Source organism: Cibotium barometz, chromosome 52 (genome assembly GCF_041138505.1).
Source record: "Cibotium barometz isolate CiBa-2024 chromosome 52, ASM4113850v1, whole genome shotgun sequence".
Lineage (NCBI taxonomy): Eukaryota > Viridiplantae > Streptophyta > Polypodiopsida > Cyatheales > Cibotiaceae > Cibotium > Cibotium barometz.
The window spans coordinates 12,835,223-12,856,746 of NC_141097.1; the positions used below are offsets into that span (position 1 = coordinate 12,835,223).

The following is a 21,524-nucleotide window of genomic DNA, read 5'->3' on the forward strand; positions in this document are numbered from 1 at the left end:
ACGTCAGAAAAGAAGAAAACTTGTTGATAAATTCCAAAGAGATGGTTTTTTTATGTCTTGCCTTGGGAGTGGTTAAACTGTAGCAATTCGTATGGCTTCTGCTGAGCCCAGCCACTCCTGGTCTTGGCTGTCATGTTGAAGTAGACGTTTCTACAGCACAGCAGCTTGCTCTCTTGTTAGCATGGCAACATCCATCCAAGCTGCCATCAAGCTGCTTTTCCGAAAATCTTGTATAAACACTCTACCAAACTTATTGTAAGTTCGAAGTATGGATCAAGTCATGAACCCACCATAAGAAACTTTATCTTGCTCCACAATTTTGAGACTGTCTAGGACTGATTCATCCTAAGGGGCCTATATTAAGTAGAGTACCCCTATAAATATCTCTCTATTTAACTTTAACCTTTTTTGGCTTTCCCCACAATTCCTCCTCCTAAGTTTTGATTTCTCCCGAAATTCCTTGCTATCTCCTCCAAATTTTGATTGACTCCATGTTTCTCCTCTATATCTCCTAATTTTTTTCCTCATTTTTATTTAATTTTTAAATTTCACCTTTCATGTATACAACTAATGCTAAGATTTGCCTTTTCCTAGCCTTGTCCGTTTCCTAGTCTCAAGCTGTTTCAGTATCATAGGTACAAGAGGTTACCGTTTCCGTTCATGCAACTGTGCTAGAAGCACCTCACAGATTCTGCCAAGAAGCAACCATGAACAGCATCAAAAAGCATCAATACAGTTCTCAGCCTGCAGCAGATTTTCAACAGTTAAACATAATTTTTATACAACCTTGATTTATACCCAGCCTTGTCTCCAATGGCAAAATGAGACTATTTAGACATTTGAGTTGAGCCTGCAATGCATTTCTTTCACCCTTATTGAGTAAACCAAAAACTTTGCAGAGGGTGAAGGTTTCCCAACCCCATCTTTAAGCTTTGCAGCCCTAGTGGTGCTAACACCATGTTTTAACTATGATGCTACATTACTTTGACATTGCTCACCCTATGCTATTATCGGTTTATATTGAGATCTGATGTTTTGGCAGGGCAGTCTGCATTGTGTGTCTGGACCATTATCAGTATGAGTCACGCTTTGTTTTTGCAGGTGGAGTACTTGCCGGTGGTCTACCCATCACCCAGGGAGAAAGATCACCCAACTCTTTTTGCGAAAAAGGTAGGTCCTTCTAGGTGTTTTGTTTAGTACTTGATAAAAAAAAATCCCTGTCGTTTTAAGAGATACCAAAAATAAGTCTTATCTAGGGACATCTTCCTATGCATACAGGTAAAAAGTATAATGGCAAAAGCATTGAATGTGGCTGGAACAAATCATTCTTATGGTGATTTGGTGCTCTCCACTAGAGCAAGGGAGCTCAAGCAGGTAAGTTTAAAGCTTGCATAAGCAGATGATTCAAGAAAAGGGTCGCAAACACCTACTTTTTAAATTCAAACATGACCCTTTAGTTTTCCCGTTGCAGACTTCATTAGCCTCGTACATGGTGGAGATGGCTAAAATGGAGAAGGTATGTTTTTTTTTTTCATTTTATCCGACTTCACTGATGCTCTTCAATGTTAAAGTTGGAGGGGGTTTCACAAGAAGAAGAAATGGCCAATGTTACCAGTTAAGTCAGAACATGTCCCTGAGGCTATGGATTGGACATCACTGCACATGACAGATTTGGTTATGAAGTGTGTGGGCAAATCTGGCTCCTAGGCCAAAGTGTGCCACAGGTGCCTAGGTTAAAGACGGCTTGGTTTGGCTAACTGCAAAAGCCTTGCCACCTGCTGCCTGCCGCCTGGAACCACCATCACTACATCTACTATCCAGCGCTACTTGTGCCGTGTAGATCTGCTGTCGTGCTCTGCCGCTCAGAGAGCCGCCACTACCCAACAAAACTTCTACTGTTTTGCTGTCGTTCCATTCCTCTGTGCCGCTGCGGCCCAGTGCTACCTAGAGCTCTGCCGTTCCTTATCTCTACCTCCTCTGTGTAGTATTGCGCCGCCACCCTGGTGTGCCACTGCCACCGCATATTTAGCCTACGCAATTTTTGCTGCCCTTCTACTCTACTGGCGCTACTGCTGCCCACTAGTTTACCCATTTCCTACTCCCTGCTCCGCCTGCTCTGTACTCTGCTGCGCTGCACCTTTTAGTTTGCGCTGCCTCTCTGGTGTGTACTGCCCTTGGAAGCGCAGCTGCTGGGAGTTATGACAGAAAAAAGGGGGTACCATGTCATCAAGGTACCTCTATTAAGGCTGTTGGGCACCCTTATTTGGAATGTTGGGCAGCCTTATTTGGGATATTGGCTGGAGACTGTCAGAATACGCAGCGGAGATGATGACCAGATCTGGGAACACAAGAGCAAAAAACGCAGTGCAGAAAATCACAGCACAAGAGTGTGAGAGATAGAGGTGTGTAACTCTGCTCTATATACACAAGAAGATCCCGGAGTATGATACAAAATGGAATGGGGGCTGGGGGCCTATTTATATGGCCCCATATACCAGTTGGCCTGTGCTACAGGCAGCCGACTGGTCCTGAATCTCCACGACCAGCAAAAGCCTCCAGTTGGCCAGCTAACCTGAGTCGGCCAGAACAGAAATGTGGTCGGGTACATGAAGGTTCAGTCGGCCAGCATAAAGGCCCTCTTGCCAACACACGGAAGCCACCCAAGCCATAGAAAAATGGGAAAAAATAGGGGAAAAATACGGAGAGTGGGGAAAAATGAGAAAACACCTCATAAGGGCGGGCACACCCACAACAAAGGCCCTGGTGTATAAAAATAGACAGGAGATGACTTCTAACACCCCCTCTCAGCTCCTGGCTGTGAAACCAACCACAGGGAGCTGGGGTGCCACTTGAGCAAATCCTGAGATAGCGACTTCGTGAAGAGGTCCACCGTACTGTCCTCCGTCGAACAAAACTCTAGCAAGATGTCATCAGCAACGATCTGTTCACGAACAAAGTGCCTCTGGATGACAATGGGTTCCACCAGTGGAAGCCCAAATCTGCAATGCAACCTCTGCATCCTCACCACCTCACAAGCAGCATCACAAAAAGCCGGGTACTCTGCCTCTGTCCGCGACAAAGCAAAAGATGACTGCCTCTTACTGCTCCGTAAAACTGCTCCTGGGCCTGAAGTAGATCTCCTCATGTCCGGATCTCCTCCCCAAACTGAGTCACTCCAACCGTGGAGTCGGACTCCATCCAACAATCCCTCTCCTGTCTATTTTTATACACCAGGGCCTTTGTTGTGGGTGTGCCCGCCCTTATGAGGTGTTTTCTCATTTTTCCCCACTCTCCGTATTTCTCCCCTATTTTTTCCCATTTTTCTATGGCTTGGGTGGCTTCCGTGTGTTGGCAGGAGGGCCTTTATGCTGGCCGACTGAACCTTCATGTACCTGACCACATTTCTGTTCTGGCCGACTCAGTTTAGCTGGCCGATTGGAGGCTTTTGCTGGTCGTGGAGATTCAGGACCAGTCGGCTGCTTGTAGCACAGGCCGACTGGTATATGGGGCCATATAAATAGGCCCCCAGCCCCCATTCCATTTTGTATCATACTTCGGGATCTTCTTGTGTATATAGAGCAGAGTTACACGCCTCTATCTCTCACACTCTTGTGCTGTGATTTTTTGCACTGCGTTTTTTGCTCTTGTGTTCCCAGATCTGGTCATCATCTCCGCTGCGTATTCTGACATGGTATCAGAGCCTAGGCTCTAGGTAGTTCTTGGGATTTGTGTGAGCAAGAGGGGGGGGCTGTTGTGTTGCTGATTGGTGGACTGTTTGGGACTGTTCGGGAAGAGGAGAAGCAAGAGGACGGCGGGCTGATTTGCTGGACAACCACTTGCAGGTATTAGTTCTTCTTTGTTCCCACCCACCCACCCTTTTCAGAGTACATCCCCGCAATGGCAGGTCTGTTTGAGATGGCCGAGAGGCATGTGAAGATCCCGACACTCCCCACGTTCCCGATAGACCGTCAGTTGGACGGGAACAACTACGGCATATGGAAGGTTATGATGGAATCTGTTCTGGAGTCTTACGACCTCGTTGATTTCGTCGTTGTTGGGGTTCCACGGCCGGAAGTAGAGGAAGGGGAGTTACCGTCAATCCGAAAGGACCGGGAGGCTTAGACACAGATGTGGGATCGTGTCAACGCCAGGGTCCGTTCGTTTATATTTCTCAACTGCACACCGCAGGTAATCAATCATGTAAAGCATATGACGTTGGCCAGAGGTATATGGCAGCATTTGGCCTCTCTTTACAACAGGGTATCGCCCATGAAGAGGATTTCCTTGGAAGTACAGATGCGGGTTATGAACCCTGCAAAGTCGTCGACGATGCGGGAGCATATTAACAAGTTGCAGGCTCTTCAACAGAAAGTTCTTCAGGCTGGGAAGGAGATATGGTCAGAGGACATGGCCATAACGTTGTTGTCGCAGTTGCCTCTCAGTACTCAGCATTTTACTCGTCTTTGATTACCAGTGGCAGGCTCAGCACCATCACGTGGGAGGAGCTTGTGCCCATGGTCCTGGACCACGAGGAACGATTCACGAACCCTCCTCAGGGTGGAGGTTCGGAGGCCTTAACTGGCCAACGTTCATATGCACATACCAAAGAATCCCTAGGGTGATAAGGTTTTGCTAACATAGCCCAATGCATGATGATAAATTCCATTATGATGCAGTCTGAGCCACCTCACTGACCACAGAGAGTATGAATGATATCGAGCCATATGCTCCGAATAGACTCCGCTGGTGCGGTGAGGATGCCCTCGATGGCTTTGCTGCATCAGGCTCTCCATATATGCCACGTAGCTATACTGCTGCAAATCTCCCATCTCTGGCTAGAACCTGGTGTCCAAACGACATGTAGGAGGAGTTGGAATTGGCACTCTAGAAATACTAAAGTGAGAGACTTGAAGGGCTAGTCCTGTTAGGAGTCATCTCCTATCTATATATTTACACCAGGGCCTCTGTTGTGGGTGTGCCCGCCCGATTTAGGTGTTTTCTCATTTTTCCCCACTCTCCATATTTTTCCCTATTTTTTTCCTATTTTATTCTGGTGTGGGAGGTTGTCCTGTGGCTCTTGGATGACCCAGTTGTGATGGCCGATTGGAGATTCAGCAAGTCGGGTGTCATCAGAGTGCTGTCGGCTGCCTTATGTGCTGGCCGACTGGATCATAGGGGCCATATAAAATGGCCCCTAGCCCCACACACTTCATATTCTGTATTTCGGGATTTCTTGTGTATATAGCATAGTTACACGCTTCTCTCTCTCTCTCCGTCTCTATTGCTGTGTTTTTCTGCAGTGCACTTGCTCTTGTGTTTTCAGATCTTGTCTTCATCTCCGTTGCATATTCTGACAAGTCCCCCACCTTCCTCCTCATATGGCATGATGATCGCGGCCTCAATGTCCAAGCAACTGTGCCCCACGTAGCCTTCCGCCACACTTTCTCTCAGATTTCTGGAAGCGGCTGTGGGATAGTTTTCAGCTGCGAAAATCACTCTTTTCATGTGGGAGCTGGCTCATAGGAGCTTGGCAGTTGGCACTTGGTTGGCCATTGGCGTAGACCAGCATTATGTTGGAGGTGTGGCCATCCCTAGGAGCCTTAGCATCATTGTCTTTGGGATTGCTCGAAGGCGTGCATGTATGGTGCGGATCCTACGCATTTTTACTATGGATCAGGTCCCCGCTCATATTGTGCTAGTGTTCTGTTGCTGCTAGAGTGCCCTCCACCTCTGACATTTGAATCCTATGGCCCAACCGTGCAGTTTCAGCAAAAAAGGGGGTGCCAGGCATTGATAGGATTTTTTGTGGCCAAGAGGACAAACTCAATGGAGATGCTCACCTTAACCCCAAGAGACAAAAATAATACATTGGGTATGGTTAGGGACCTTAGGAAACATAGGATTCTTGCATGGATGGTTGTGCATTTGTAACTACTTGTAATAAGCTGTTATTAGGATTGCTGCATGGTGCATAGCCGACAGGATTGGGTAGAGTAGGTGAGGGTATGCATGGAGATAGGGTGTAGAGGAGCAAGGGTTTTTTGGTGAAAGCAAGATTACATTGAGAGAGACCATTTGAGAGAGCTTTTGTGTGTTGAAGAAGAGTTTGCGGAGAGAGCTAGTGTTTGGATGTGAAGATTGTGGTGAAGCTAGTAAGCTATCTGTGGGCTTGTTTTGTGTAGAAGGCGACGGTTGATTGTTGAGAAGATTTAGATTTGTCCAGAGCAAGGGATTATAGGAGTGGTTGAGGGTTCTCTGTGGGAGATTGTGTCCCAGAACCTAACAGAGTGCAATACTGTTGGAACTTGAGCCAGATTAAGGATTGCTCACAAGCATTTCCCAATTGTATTTGCCAGCTGAAGCCTGCAAGCTGTGGTTGCAGATTATATAGTTGTTGATGATCTTGTTGAAGTTGAGAATATATGTTTGGGTTTCTTAAGTGGTCATTTGTGTGAGAGTTTCTTTTGATTTGATGCTAGTTTCATTCATCTGCTCAAGTCTCAGGGTTTGTTGCGTGGTGCACAGTCTTCTTAAAATACACAAAGAATCAAGTTGTGTGGTATTAAAGAGTTCTTCTGCAGTTCTGGCTCAATTATGTGTTGCCTTGATGGAGTTCTATTGAAGAAAAGGTTGCAGGTGAAGAATTAACTTTGGTTGAGTCTGTGCTGGGATAGTCAACCATTGTCAGCCAGACATCAGAATAGTCAGCAAGGGGTATGGGGATCTTGTTCTGTCGTGTTTGAGTTCAAGGGAAGTAATTCTAAGGCACAGCTGACGGTGAGGACAACTGTCAGAAGGCTTTGTTGTCTTACAAGGCTTCTGTGGCAACAGATTGACACTAGTGGTTAGCTGAGAGATTCTGAAGCTTGGTTTTGGTTTTGTTTAAGTGTTTTGAGGCTCCTGTGGTGTTAGCGGACTCAAAGGAGAGAGAATCTGTGTTAGCTAGGTCTGTTTGGCTAGTTGGGGTGGAAACAATCCATTTGGAGGCAACTGTGGGCTTGCAATAGTTAGTAGAGAGCTTGTGAGGTGATATCTTGATAAGTTTAGAGACTTCTGAGGATTTGTAGGTGTCAGAGGACATTCGGGGAAGTTTCAGAATTACTATAGACTTCTGAGAGGCAGACAGCTCTGTGGCAGAACTCTGCAGGAGGAAGATCAAGGGACAATCGGCAGGACAACCAGAAAGGTCTAGGAATTGTGGAAATTAAGTGTGCTGACGCTGGAGGATCGTACAAGACATTGGAGGATCAATTCTGGACTGGGAAAGCCTTCAGAATTTGGAGGCAGGTAACAATGAGATCTGACTTGTCTGTGACAGTTGAGAGAGTATACTGTCAGCCAGTGGTCAGTTGAGGGCAACTGCTTTTAAACCAGGATTTGGAGCTATCTGACGGTGGAGGACACTTTGGGACTCTGAGAGAAAATCTCTGACAGGAAACAAAGAGAGGACTTCGGAGGCATAATCTGAACAATTCTACGTCAGTTGGAGATGAGTTTAGTCAGTTGGATGTCGGCTATGATCAGGAGAGGCTGTTAGGTGGTAGATCAAAGCTATTGGAAGTAGGAGCTGACCTTAGAAGACAACGTGAGTAAGCAATTGGATTGAGTAGGGAGGTTGGGAGGGTATTGAAGTATCCAATTGGGGCAGTTGAGGACCAGGGGATGTTAGCTGGGTGTGCTAGTGCCTTCTAGTGTTGTTTTTGCTGGGCTGTGGTGCTTGTAATACTCTGCTCTCACATTGGTGTGCTTTGGACGGAGCTGTAGAGGCAGTATCTCGCGAAGCCAGCATTGTTTTGGTGCCCCCATTGAGGAGGGCTTTGAAGGCACCATTCAGACTGATGGTAGAAGCTGAGAAGTGTCAGTTGTTGAGATGGTTGCAATGATGTCTTATCTCGTGTTTCACAGGCATACTAATGAGGATCTAGAGGACTTTTTGGACGGGATGGAGCTGGCAGCTTTTACATTTGGAAAGGACAGAGATGAGGACAAATTGACACTGGTATCCATGTTATTGAAAGGGGACGCAAAAAGGTGGTTCCAGACTTGGAGGGGTCAACTACATTAGGGGCAGGCACAGGAAGATGTTAAAGGAGCTCTGGTGCAACATTACAAGAAAGGTGAATCCTCGGATGCTATTTGGTAGGATATATAGAAATTGAAGCATAGTCTATCAGATGTTTTTGATAGATTTGTAGATCGTTTCGAGGATCTGTGGTGGGGAAGATGGGATGATTCATTGCGAGCAGAGCACCCACTTGTACTCCTTAAAAAGGATATGTTCATTCAAGCCCTTCATGTTGATCTGAAGGAGAAAGTGGAGTTAGAAAGACCAGGTACCTTTGATGAAGCCTTGAGGATTGCAAGAGAAAAGGAACGGAAGGTTCAGAGGTTGTCTCAGAAGCAAAAGGAGGTTCTAGTAGAGAACAAACCTGCTATGACTGGAGAGAGAAGGACAGAGGAAGGGGGGACTGCTCCAATTCCAGTGGTTGCTGACCAATTGATGCAAGGTATTAATCAGTTGACTCAACAAATGTAGAATTTAAATCTGTGTTTGTTGCAAGGAGACAAAAATGCCCCTAGGGCAGAAGATAGAGAAGGAATGAGAGGCAGAGGCAGAGGCAGACGAGGCCCTAACTTGAATGTCCAATGCTTCGATTGTATGGAAAGGGGTCATATGTTCCCTCAGTGTCCTTACCCTAGGAGAATAAGAGAAGATGTGTATCCTCTGGCACCTAGAAGGGAGGAAAGGCTAGATGTCAGAAGGGAAGAGGAGATTCCAAACCCATAGGGAGCTCATGTTTAGCCACAGCCAGCAAATGGGCCCAGACTAGGTGAGGTTAATCTGATTGGGAATGGATGAGGAAGCTGATATGTTAGCTAACAAAAGAACCAGGGGTGCATAAGGTGAAGATGGAGTAGGACCATCCAGAAGGAAGAAGGGAAAGCAAGTAGAGGACCAGTTCAAAGAGGGTGAGAGAGAGTAGACCCAGAAGGCGTATTGGAATGCAAGATTTTCCTTTAGGGGCCCAGGAAGAAGAGTATGATCTGAAGAGGGATCTCCAACGGAAAGGACCCACTCTGTCGTGGCCCAAGTTGTTGCAGATGTGCCACAAACTCAGAAGAACATGGAGTAAATTGGTTAGCACAAGGGTTTCCAAGAAGGAGAAAAAAGGAGCACAGCTGAATATAGTACGTGTTAAAGGAGACAAGGATTATCTGCCTGTCATGGATGCCCGGATAAACAAGTTTAAAGTTCCCAAAGTGTGTGTTGAAGAAGAGTTTGCTGAGAGAGCTAGTGTTTGGATGTGAAGATTGCGGTGAAGCTAGTTAGCTATCTGTGGGCTTGTTCTGTGTAGAAGCCGACCGGTGATTTTTTAGAAGACTTAGATATGTCCAAAGCATGGGATTACAGGACTGGTTGAGGGTTTTGTGTGGGAGATTGTCCCAGAACCTAACAGAGTGCAATACTGTTGCAACTTGAGCCAGATTAAGAATTTCTCACAAGCATTTCCCAATTGTATTTGCCCGTTGAAGCCTGTAAGCTATGGCTGCAGATTATATAGTTGTTGATGATCTTGTTGAAGTTGAGAATATATGTTTGGGTTTCTTTTGCGGTCATTTATGTGAGTGTCTTTTGATCTGTTGCTAGTTTCATTCATTTGCACAAGTCTCGGGGTTTGCTACGTGGTGCACAGTCTTCTTAAAATACACAAAGAATCAAGTTGTGGGGTATTAAAGAGTTCTTCTGCGGTTTTGGTTCAATTATGTGTTGCCCGGATGGAGTTCTATTGAAGAAAAGGCTGCAGGGGAAGAATTAACTCTGGTTGAGTCTGTGCTGGGACAGTGAACCATTGTCAGCCAGACATCAGTATAGTCAGCAAGGGGTATGGGGATCTTGTTCTGTCGTGTTTGAGTTCAAGGGAAGTAATTCTAAGGCACAGTTGACGGTGAGGACAACTGTCAGAAGGCTTTGTTGTCTTACAAGGCTTCTGTGGCAACAGTCTGGCACTAGTGGTTAGCTGAGAGTTTCTGAAGCTTGGTTTTGGTTTTGTTTAAGTGTTTTGAGGCTCGTGTGGTGTTAGCTAACTCAAAGGAGAGAAACTGTGTCAGCTAGGTCAGTTTGGCTAGTTGGGGTGGAAACAGTCCATTTGAGGCAGCTGTGGGCTTGCAATAGTCAGTAGAGAGCTTGTGAGGTGATATCTTGATAAGTTTAGAGACTTCTGAGGATTTGTAGCTGTCAGCGGACATTTGGGGAAGTTTCAGAATTACTATACACTCTTAAGGCAGATAGCTTTGACAGAATTCGGAGGCAGAACTCTGCAGGAGGAAGATCAAAAGAAGGTTGAAGGAGGGTTGGCAAGACAACTAGGAAGGTCTAGGAATTGTGGAAATTAAGTGTGCTGACGCTGGAGGATCGTACAGGACATTGGAGGATCAATTCTGGACTGGGAAAGCCTTTAGAATTTGGAGGTAGGTAACAGTGAGTATCTGACTTGTCTGTGGCAGTTGAGAGAGTGTACTGTCAGCCAGTGGTTAGCTGCTTAGATTTGAGAGGTTTTAAGACCAGGATTTGGAGCTATCTGACGGTGGAGGACACTTTGGGACTTTGAGAGTAGATCTCTGATAGGAAACAAAGAGAGGACTTCGGAGGCACAATCTGGGCAATTCTACATCAGTTGGAGATGAGTTTAGTCAGTTGGATGTCAGCTATGGTCAGGAGAGGCTGTTAGGTTGTAGATTAGAGGTATTGGAAGTAGGAGCTGACCTTAGAGGACAACCTGAGTAAGCAACTGGATTGAGTAGGGAGGTTGGGAGAATATAGAAGTATCCAATTGGGGCAGCTGAGGACTAGGGGATGTTAGCTGGGTGTGCTGATGCCTTCTAGTGTTGTTTTTGCTTGGCTGTGGTGCTTGTAATACTCTCCTCTCCCAGTGGTGTGCTTTGGACGGAGCTATAGAGGCAGTATCTCCTGAAGCCATCAGCGTCTCCTCCCTGTCCCTTGGATCCTGCCATGTCGACTCTCCCGGGTCGCACTGGAGACTCGTGAGAGGATGGCCCTCCCAAATCCATAACCGCCAAAGAGTCTCTCCGGCCACCTTGGCCGGTGCAGAGTCGATGTGCCAATCATGTGCATGAAAACCAATCACCCTCATCCTGTGCAAGGTGCATCCCTTGAAGTCCACTAGGGGAGTCTCTGCTCTCTCCAATTTGCCATGAAACCCAATAGAGAAGGTGAGTAAGGCGGAGCTCTCATCCACATCATGAATTGCGAGGGGTATATTGTGCTTGGTGAACACTCCCAGCCATTGCGGGGGAGGAAGGTCCGGTATCGGGGCCAACCACTCCGGAGGGATGGAGGAGTCAATGTTGAGGCTAAGTTTGTCTTTGTCGCGGATCCCACTAAGGCCTCTCTCTTGGGCCTCTGGTGGCAGTTGTTTGAATGTAAGCCAATGTAACACGTGGAAGCTCTGGGGGTCTTCTTTCAGCCCTAAACACTCTTGGCAACATGCTGATGCAAAACGCAGCTATAGAGAGAGAGTAGAGAGAGAGAGATATGCTGGAAATTCAGTATATTGCTATAGTACAAAAAGGTACTCTTACACAGCCCTAGGCTGCCTTGAATAAAAGGTGAATAACACCCAAAACTGTCCCCCTATGGGACTCCTAGTGACCCAAACCCCTAGAGGGTTGAATGGCTAGAACTATGAGCATCTTGGCCTATTTATAGGCTCTTGAACCAATAAATGAGCTGGCCGACTGCTGGTCGGCCACTGGCATTAATATCCTTAAAGGTGATGCGCCTCTGTAGCCGCCTCAGTCTGGTCTAGCCGACAGCCATTTTTAGCAGCCGACAGTCCCCTCTTGCAGTCTGCCTTGTCATGCTGGTCCCCTACAGCCAATTCAGCACTTGATGCTCGAAAATCTGGTCTTTTTCCGGTTCAGTCTTTATCTGGTTGCCCCCTTCTGGAATTAGCCTTGAGAAGGTACATGGCATTGATCATGCACATGACAGCCAATCTCCAAGTGACTAGGGGGCCCTGTGCTCAAAGCTCCCCACGATACGTGTGGGCGAGCCCTGAGCATGTGACCACTAGGCAAACGGACCATGGGGCTCCAGATCATAGGCTGTCAGAGCCGCTTCTCGGAGGCTACTGGAGCGGACTGTTGAAGGGCCGGCTTGAGATGATCCCAAGAACACAAAAGACTACCTGCAAATCTATCCTCAAATGTTGGGCTAAAGCCACGTGCATGCATCTCTGTGAAAATCCATCTCGTGTTTGAGGTCAAGGGCCTCCTAGGATCGGGGTGCAGGCGGAGATCATAGCCAGGAGGAAGTGCTTCCAAGGCACCAGCCGGAACAAGACCTCGAACAATCATCTTGCCCAATAAGGCTCGGCTCTGAATGGAGGGGTCGATGATGCCGAGGCCCCCTCTGTGTCGTAGCTGAATGATCACTCTTTAGGTCATCTTGGCCAGGTAGGTCTTCCATCACTGTCGGCCCATAGAAAGTTCCTGATCAAATGCTGAACCTAGATCAGAGAAAGACCAGCAGGAGGTGATGTACCACATGGTGGCGAGAAGAACCTGGTTTGCTACCACAATGCGGCCAGCTAAGGAAAGCCTGGCTTTACTCCAGTATAGCAGCTTCTTCCGAATGCTCGGAAGAAGAGGGGCAAGCTGTTGCTCAAGGGAGATGTCAATGCCAACCTGGCATCTAAGATAATGAACTGGAGTGCCCCTAGAGACCCATGGAAAAGCCTCAATTGGATGCCAAGTCGGGGCAGGCAATGAGCGAACTGACGTGGTCGCCTCCAAGATGTTGTCCATAATACACCGATCGTGAACAAAACTAGTGTGTACCTTAAATCAAGTCGGGGAGAAAGGGCTGTAGTCTCCGGTTGATGGCCTTGGCCAGATTTTTGTAGGCAATCCCTAGGAGGGTGATGGGTCTCCACTGCCGAATCTCTAGCCTATCACCACCCTCCTTGTGAATCAAGTGAATCAAACTCTCAGAGAAGCTCTCGGGCATGGCTCTTGTAACCATTATCTTGTTGAAGGCAGTCATGAGGCCGCCTTCCATGAGGTCCTAGTGACGTCGAAATAAGGAGGCTGGAAGTTTGTCCTCTCCTGGGCATTTGCCCTTGGGTAATGGTGTCATAGCCTTTGCCAACTTTTCAAACGTGAAGGGGGTTAGGAGGAAAGTCCTGAGAGCGTGAGGACCAGCTCTCTGGTATGCCTCCACACCCGCTCACGCGCATCGAGCACCTGTGAGGAAATGGAGGCACCCGTGAGAAGAGTGCTGAGAAATTTGTGGCGATGGTTCTCACGCGGGGGGGGGGGGGGGGGGGGGGGGGGGGTGGGGGCTTGTTCTAGACTCTTTAACAATGAATTCATTTGGGCCTCGCAACCTGCGGATACCCTCTCTCTGTCTATGTGGTCCTGCAATCTCAAGGAAATCTCTAGTGACCCTGTCTCTTGCCTGGGTCCAAAAGAGGCTCTGGCATGGTAACTCCACTCGCTGCTCCTCTATGGATCTGAGCCTTGTATGGGCGGCAACGAGATGACTCTTGATCCATGGGTTATCTGATGCACTCTCTTGAAGCCGTTGTAGAGAAGCAAGACCCTTGCGAATACTCCTCTCCTGCTCTCGGAAGCCGGCCAATTTGCTTTGCACTGCCTCTTGTATTAGACTACTAATCTCACCAAGGCTTGCAACCTGGGCGCTTGCGGTTGCTCGAGTGAAAATCTAGCCTCGCCCAACTCCCCTGTAACCTGTTACAAATCGAAGGGATCTGGAATCCATTACTCACATGTTTGTCTTGCCTCTAGGAGAGAATAACCGGTGCGTGGTTGGAAAAAGTAGTGCCAGCCAAAATACCAATCATACCACCATGACCACAAGCCCACTCATCTACATAGAACCGATCTAATCTGGTGAGGTTAGGGCTGGTACTCCGCTTGTTAGATCTGGAGAAACACAAACTCTTGGGATTTCGTCTAAACTTTGGAAGATGCCAAGGGTCCTGTCCTGAGAGCCAAAATCAACTCCTCCCATGCCGAGTACTCTGTACCTCTACTACTATAGGCATGCCGCCTCCGAGTCTGCGAGTCTGTCATCAATTGACTCTAGCATGCTAAAATCCCCACCCATACACCAGAAATTTGCCTGCGGGCAGGGATTGACGAATTGTACTCTAGAAGGTAGCTCTACTTTTTGCAGCGTTCGGCGCGTGTATACATTCAGAAAGCCCACACAATCCTCTCCAATCTTGATGGTCATCCACTGAGCTCGTCCACTAACAATGGTGCCTGGGTCGACCACTACCGGCAAAAGCTGCTCACTTATAGAAATGCATACTCCACCTTGTGTCCCCCTAGAGGGACAAAAAGAGTGGGACCAAAAGGTGTGACTCCTACCCTGGAAGATCTTCTCGCATAGGTGGGTACGTCCCTCTGAAAGATGGTGCTCTTGAATGAAGAGAATGTCAATGGGTCCACCAACTACTGCTCTATGGAGCTCCTCTCTAAGGACACCACGCCTTTGAAAGCACTGTGGGCTCCCCAAACCCCGAATGTTCCATGAGACAATCCGCATAACTATGAGCAGTGGGAAGTGAAACTGTCGGAAATGCCCTCCACTCGAACAGTCTTGGGTGTGGGTTTCGATGGAGAGTAATCACTATCGGTCCTGGGGAGAAACCGCACCAGATGGGCACGTATCTTGGCCTCCATGTGGATCCACTCTATCTGAGCCCTGGAGTATGCATACTCTGGACCCCACTTGTCACAGTGCAAGTATCTGTAGGAGGGGGGGAAGTGGTAGTGCCACTGGAACACATTGAGAAACACAAAAAGTAGCACCTCCAGACTCGCGGACACCACCCCCCCTGCTTGATCCCTAAGGCCCGAGCTGCCCAACTCCATCCGAGCCAAAGGCCTGAGGTAGGTAAGCACATCTGTGATACATAGGTCATGCAGATGATGCGAAAGCTCTATGGCCTACCTCTGTATAGCGGTGGACACTGACTCCATGCTCAAGTACGTCCCGTGTGGTGCACTTAGCGGGAAGGAAAAGACTATCACGCCACTCTCTAGGGTGGACGGTCTGGAGTGGTATAACACGACACATGTGAATGGGAGCCAGCGTCTCTTCGAATGTACCAGATCCCTCAACGGGGAGGCACCGGAAAAAAATTTAGTCAATTGGCTGTCCCAACATCTTTTTTGGGGGGGGGGGGTGCCGCCTGGTGACTTGGGAGGGAGAGCCTGCACCAGATAGGCAATGATGGTCATCTCTTCCGGCTCCGAAAAACAATGAATTAAACGGCGGACTGAGCCGGTTGACTGTCCATGTCCACCTCAGATGCTACACCTGAAGCTCCTACATTCTGGTTCTACCTATCTTCTACTGGTTCATGGTCTTTATCTGTTTGCCTCTTCTGGATCTAGCTCTGAGAATGTCCATGGCATCTGTGATGCACATGACAGAAGAGGAACATAGAAAGCATTTAGCTAAGGTATTTTGGGAGTTATAGGAGCACAAGTTGTTCATCAGTGGAAAGAAGAGTGAGTTTTTCTTAGAAGAAATACATTACCTTGGACATATAGTGTCGAAGGAAGGAGTGTGGATGGATCCAACAAAGCTTGAGGCCATCAAGAATTGGCTAGAAGTACATGAGGTGCGCAGTTTCTTGGGGTCATGCCCCTATTATAGGAGGTTCATTAGAAACTTTCCCACCATTGCCGCTCCACAATACCTGGGCTCCTTTGGGAGTTCTTGGTCGCTGTCATGCCCAGTTCCTGGGTCTTCTGGGGTCATGCCTTAAGGAAGTAGCGAAACCGTCTACACGACAGAGACGACGAAGCTAATGACAAAAGCATTTCTCTGTTCGAGTCTTAGAACGAGCGTGCTCGCTTCTGACCCTGGCTCGAAAAACAAAAACAAAACATCTAACCAAGAAGAAAGTAGTATTCAGATGGGGTGAGTGTCAGAGACATGCCTTCAACTTATTGAAGCATAAGCTTACTATTGGACCGGTATTGGTCATTCCAAACCTAGTGAAACCTTTTGTGGTGGAATGTGATGCAAGTGGGGACTGTATAGGGGCAGTTTGCAACAAGAAGGGCATGTGGTTGCGTTTGAGAGCCGAAGGTTGCAACAAGCCGAGAAACACTTGCAGGTTTATGAGAAAGAACTTGTATGCCGTGATTCATGCTCTTACTTCATGGAATCATTATTTGCTTGGGGTTGATTTCATGGTGAAGACGGATTATCAAAGTTTGAGATATTTTCTGACCCAAACTAAGCTTTCCGAGAAGCATATGAGGTGGGCAAACTTTTTGTCCATGTTTCATTTCCAGATTATGCATACACTTGGAAAGAAGAATGTGGTTACAGATGCTCTATCTAGGAGACCACAGGTACACTCAGTGACCATTGCCATCATAGAGAGTTGGATTTCATGAGATATCACTATGTGCATGATGAAGACTTTGGTGGGATTATGCGAAAGCTAGAGGATGGTCAGACACTTAATCACTATTCCTTGAAATAGGGATATTTGATAATGGATACCTGGTTATGCGTAACCAAGGATTTGAGGCAAAAAGTGATTGAAGAGTCACATGCACCACCTTATGTAGGACATAGAGTTATTTCTTCTATTGGCCTAGCATGAGAAAGGATATTGACAAGTATGTATCTAAGTGTTTGACTTGTCAAAAGGTTAAGTATAATTGTCAAAAGACTCCAGGATTGCTTATGCCTCTACCCATGTCCGAGAGGCCATGGGAAAGTATAGCGATGGACTTCATTTTTGACTTGTGGAAGTAAAAAGTTTGGGAATGATGGTATTTGGACCATTGTGGATAGGTTCAGCAAGCAAGCTCATTTCATTCCAGTAAGGATGACCATCAAGGTAGGCCACATGGCAAGGATTTTTCTGGCACAGGTGTTCAAACATCATGGAATGCCCAAGGTTACGTTGGTGACAGAGATCCCAAGACCACTGTTTTGGAGGGCATTGTTTGATAATATGGGGACGAAATTGGATTTTTCTTCCTCATATCATCCACAGACGGATGGCCAAAGTGAGAGAGCAAATTTAGCCGTATTGGATTTGTTAAAGTGCAATGTAGGAGAATAGAAAATGGAGTGGGAGAAGTATCTTCCACTAGTAGAGTTTGCCGACGGCAATACAGTGCATAGTTTTATAGGAAAGGCACTATTTGAGGTTGTTTATGGCAAAGTTGTACTACCACTTCTAAGGGCTAAGGATGAGATCTTTGCAATAGATGAGTATGTCAGAGATTTGGATACGGCTTTTGCACAGGTGCAGATAGCCATAGAGAGGTCAACGGCTAAGCAGAAAAAGGTTGCAAATAAGCATAGAATGGCGGTGGAGTACAAGGAAGGTGATTGGGTATCGTTGAAGTTTGAGAAAGCAAGGCTTCTCAAGAAGAAGGGCAAAGAGAAGGTTTATTTTAAGTTGTCCAATAGGTACTATGACCTTTCCAAATATTGGAAAAGATCAACGATGTAGCTCTCAAAGTAGCATTACCGGATTATTGGAGGATTCACAATGCTTTTCATGTGAGTCTCCTAAGAGCTTATAAGGGTCCCGAACCTTTGGAACCACTGGACCAGTGAATGAGGATCCACCACAAGTTGAAGAGCTAGAGGAAGTTCTTCAACCAAAACAGATTGTATTTCATAAGGAAAGAAGGGGATCACATGGCAAGGTTACTAGAAAGTACCTTGTCAAGTTCAAGAATTATTTGGCTATGGATGCCAAGTGAGTGGATGATAACTTCTTTGCGGAGTATCCACATGTTTTACAGGCATACCAGGAAGCTGTTCAGCTGACAACAACTGATTAGAAGCCAAGGGGGTGTCACCGGTCTTTGTATTTTGACATCCAAGGAACCAGGAATAAAGGAGAATGCTCAAGGTTTATATTCCACTGCAAGGAGTTGAGTATTCTAGAACTCGAGGGCTGTTGTCCAAGTTGTATCCAAAAGGAGCAACTTTGAGATTGAACAACACTAAATCTTTTGTACAAGAGTCATGGGACTAGCCATCTCATGGAGGCACTATTTATGAGTGAAGGAAATCAAAACCGAGTACATGGATATGAATACTGTTAGTCTACCATAGTCAGACACTGACATGGATAGTTGGACTCCAGTATAGGCACTGGTGTAAAAACCAAGAATTGGTGTCAAAACCAAGGAACTGTTTGTGCATTCATTCATTTATTTGATTTATGCTTGTGAGCATATTTGTGTATGTGTGCCATGGGTCGAGGATGACTGGTTAAATCCAAGGACGAGCATGAAAAACAGCTTTTATTATTAAAAAAATGCTTTTTGAACTATAAGGGAGTTTTAAAGCGCTCTTCTCAAGTGCTTTGGGGCAAGAACTATAGATTCAGCTATTCTCTCATTGTTGGGACATGTAAAAGACAAGAGAGCTCTGTGGCTCTAAGAACTTGTACTCAAGACTCCTCCAAGGACTTTTATCTAATATAACTCGGAGGGGGGGGTTGGCCCAAGGCTATTTCGACCCCTAGTGTCGTGTCTTCTCTCTCTACTCTCTCTCCTTTGTTTATTTTCAGATTTTCTCAAGGTTTTACTCGTAAAATTGTTGTTTTCTTGAAGATGAGGGAAGTACCCGTGCCACAACCCTTACAAAAGCTTGTTTCAAGTAGCGCCCAAAAAAGGCTGGCTTACAAGTTTAAAGGTCCTGTGTCTTTGTTTTGCTTGGTGATATCAGTTTTGCCACTGGCTATGCTAGCTCATTTGGCATTAACAGCTTCTTGACTGGTCACACCAACAATAACTATACTAAAGGAGGACAGCTTCTTATTCTTTGTACTCAAGAGAAGTCTAAAGAAGAAAATAAAATATAAAAAAGAAGGTATATCTTAATGTGGATTTTTTAATGCACTTTGCTAGTTTGATGTTGATTTTTTAATGCAATTTGCTAATTATTACCTGGTGCTTGTACGTGTGTTTGTGTGTGTGGTGGGCTTAGCTTGCAAGCTTATAAATAGGTAGGAGATATATTGTGTCGTGAAACTGCCATATCATGAAACGGTCTAATATGAGGTTGTAAAATATGTCATGTTCTTTCTTGGAAAAAAAGACATGTCGGGCTTTTTCTGGTTAGTGTTGCTTTTTTCCATACTGAGAAGCTGCATGGGGATTATTTTTGACTCTGGAGTATCTTTTGCACTTTTGCAGCTATTCCATGTCAGCACGAAGGAGGCTATGGACTTTCTAGAGAAATTTCAGGCAATGGATTCCAATCATAGGTTTGCTATCCATTTTTACTGCAATGTGTATTTTTTCGACATTAGGACTGACGGACCAGCTATCCTGTTGTGCGTGCGTGTATCCTCTCTATAGTGCTAGTCTCTATCATGGCTGAGAATGCCCTTCATGTGATGCACTGCAAAACCTGCCATGCACCTGCAGATTAGCACCCAGCAGTGTGGGCAGCAGCAGGCCAGGTCTGAGCATGCATGAGTTGGTGGACAACATAGCAGCACGCATGTTAGGTGGACAGACTTGGGTGGGCCAGCAGCCATGCACCATGTGGATGAAAGGGAAATTTAATTATAAAGTTATTAGGCAGCCGAGACCAGTCCGGCCTGCACAAATCGCGAGGGCTCAGCCTATAAATAGATCCATGAGCCTGCCAGTTAATCAACAATCAATCAATCATCAAGCCTCCCACAACAGTCAAGCAGCCAAAGAGGGCCTGTGGGGGCATTGAAGGCAAGATTAAGCAGCAAATAGCCAACGTTTGGTAAAAGCAGGGCTTTTCCATCTAATCCAAAGAACCATCCGCCAAATTATGCAGAGTTCATGCAAGAGTTGGTTGAGCGATGGGAGTTTTTTGGGAGGGTTCCTAGACCACTGATGCAAAAGGATACACATGCCAGCCACATATGTGTGGAGAAATCTTCAGAGCCTTCATAGGAGTTGGGTGAAAAGTCTTCGGTCTCTTTGGTGGTTTCCTCTGCGGTTGTGGCACTGTAGGAGGACATGGCATGTATGTCTAGACCTTCACCATAGGAGGACATGGCAGTTGGCGTGTCTTCACCTGAGGCAGAAGAAGATGTCTTGCATGCTGATCAGACAATGGTCAGAGTTTTTGCTTCGATGTTTTAGAGTCATATGGTTCCACAGGCAGTGTCCATAGGTGGATATTGGTCTCAGTACAGGCCCAAGGAAGTACTAGTCAGTATAGGTTCTAGATAGGGGGTTTGAAAAATATCTTCATCCGCAGGAGTGACTGGGATTTTGCAAAGAGGGGTTTGGTGACACTCATGTGAGCCGATACTCTCATGAATGGAGATTTTTGCATGACTTCTGGACACCAGAGTCTGGACAGGAGTCTGTCATTAACATTCTCAACAAGAGGATTCTGATTGAAAACGGGTACTTCAACAGGAGGTGCTTGATGGGAGGTTTTGTCAGGAGTTTCATTTGCGGGTTTTGGTACCGACAAGGGGAGGATGGAAGACGCAAAGTGGTCTCCAAAGTGGACGCAAAGAACTCAGGCCAATCAGTTCCTTGGGTGAGATCAGAATGAAGTTTTAAGCACAGCAATCTTTTGGAAATGGTACAGATGAGGACATCCGACAACTGCAGTGTAAGCAGGGAACACACCTACGATGCACCTGCAGATTAGCACCCATCAGTGCAAGTTGTAGGTCAGATCTGACCAGGCAGGAGCTGTTGGGCAGACAGAACACATGTTGGATGGACAGATTTGGGCTGGCCAGTAACCATGCGTCCATGTGCATGAAAGGGAAACATATTTTTTTTCCAAGAGAAGATCTTTCATTAGTTGAAGAAAAAGCCTGCCAGAGTCGCAAAGCACAAAAACTGCAAAAACTGCAGTCATTATATACAAAAAACATGAAAGGGGGAGCTCCCTCCGTGGCTGGCTGCTTTACATCAGAGGGGGAGGCAGAAAAGCCACACTAGGGGCCTATGATCCAAGGAAACTCCTCCGTCCTTCCTGGGAAGGAAGGATCTCCAGGGATCCAAGCGTGAAGGAATGCCTCTCACCTTTGCTGCATGGGCTCCGACTTGCCGGTTAAGTGCTCGAAGCGCCCTCTTAGTTTGTGAGTGAGATCCACCCATATGGTTCGGATGGTCTCCACAGGTAGGATAGTCACTCCATCAATGGCTTGGATGGTCTCCAAAATTAGGGTAGCCACTTTGTCAATGGTCTCGCTGCAGCCAGCATGCCAAATGTACCAAGCTGCCAAGCTGTTGATGAGCTCTCATCGCTGGGTGGTACCCGTGCTGGGCTCTCATGGTCGAATCGGCAGTGTTAACGGAGATGCAGAGCGGGTGAGAACCAGGGCTAAGCTGCTCCCATCGGCCTCATAAAATCGGGCATGAGGCGATTGCACGCCACATGATTGTGCGGGCGGTAACTAACTCGGATTGGATGTGAAGAGTCAAAGGATGCACTGCCATACATGCGGGGCCTTGGGGCAATC

General features: G+C 46.7%; 1 protein-coding gene across 2 annotated transcripts in view; it reads left to right on the top strand.

Annotated features, from left to right (window-relative positions):
* Positions 1-21,524, top strand: part of LOC147608819 (lysophospholipid acyltransferase LPEAT2-like) — a 93,609-nt gene that overhangs the window by 34,440 nt on the left and 37,645 nt on the right. For both annotated transcript variants that reach the window (XM_086788833.1, XM_086788834.1), the window contains exons 6-9: positions 1,102-1,170; positions 1,279-1,374; positions 1,472-1,516; positions 19,246-19,316. In XM_086788833.1, coding sequence (XP_086644959.1) covers positions 1,102-1,170; positions 1,279-1,374; positions 1,472-1,516; positions 19,246-19,316 — 281 coding nt within the window. The remainder of the gene's footprint in view (positions 1-1,101; positions 1,171-1,278; positions 1,375-1,471; positions 1,517-19,245; positions 19,317-21,524) is intronic.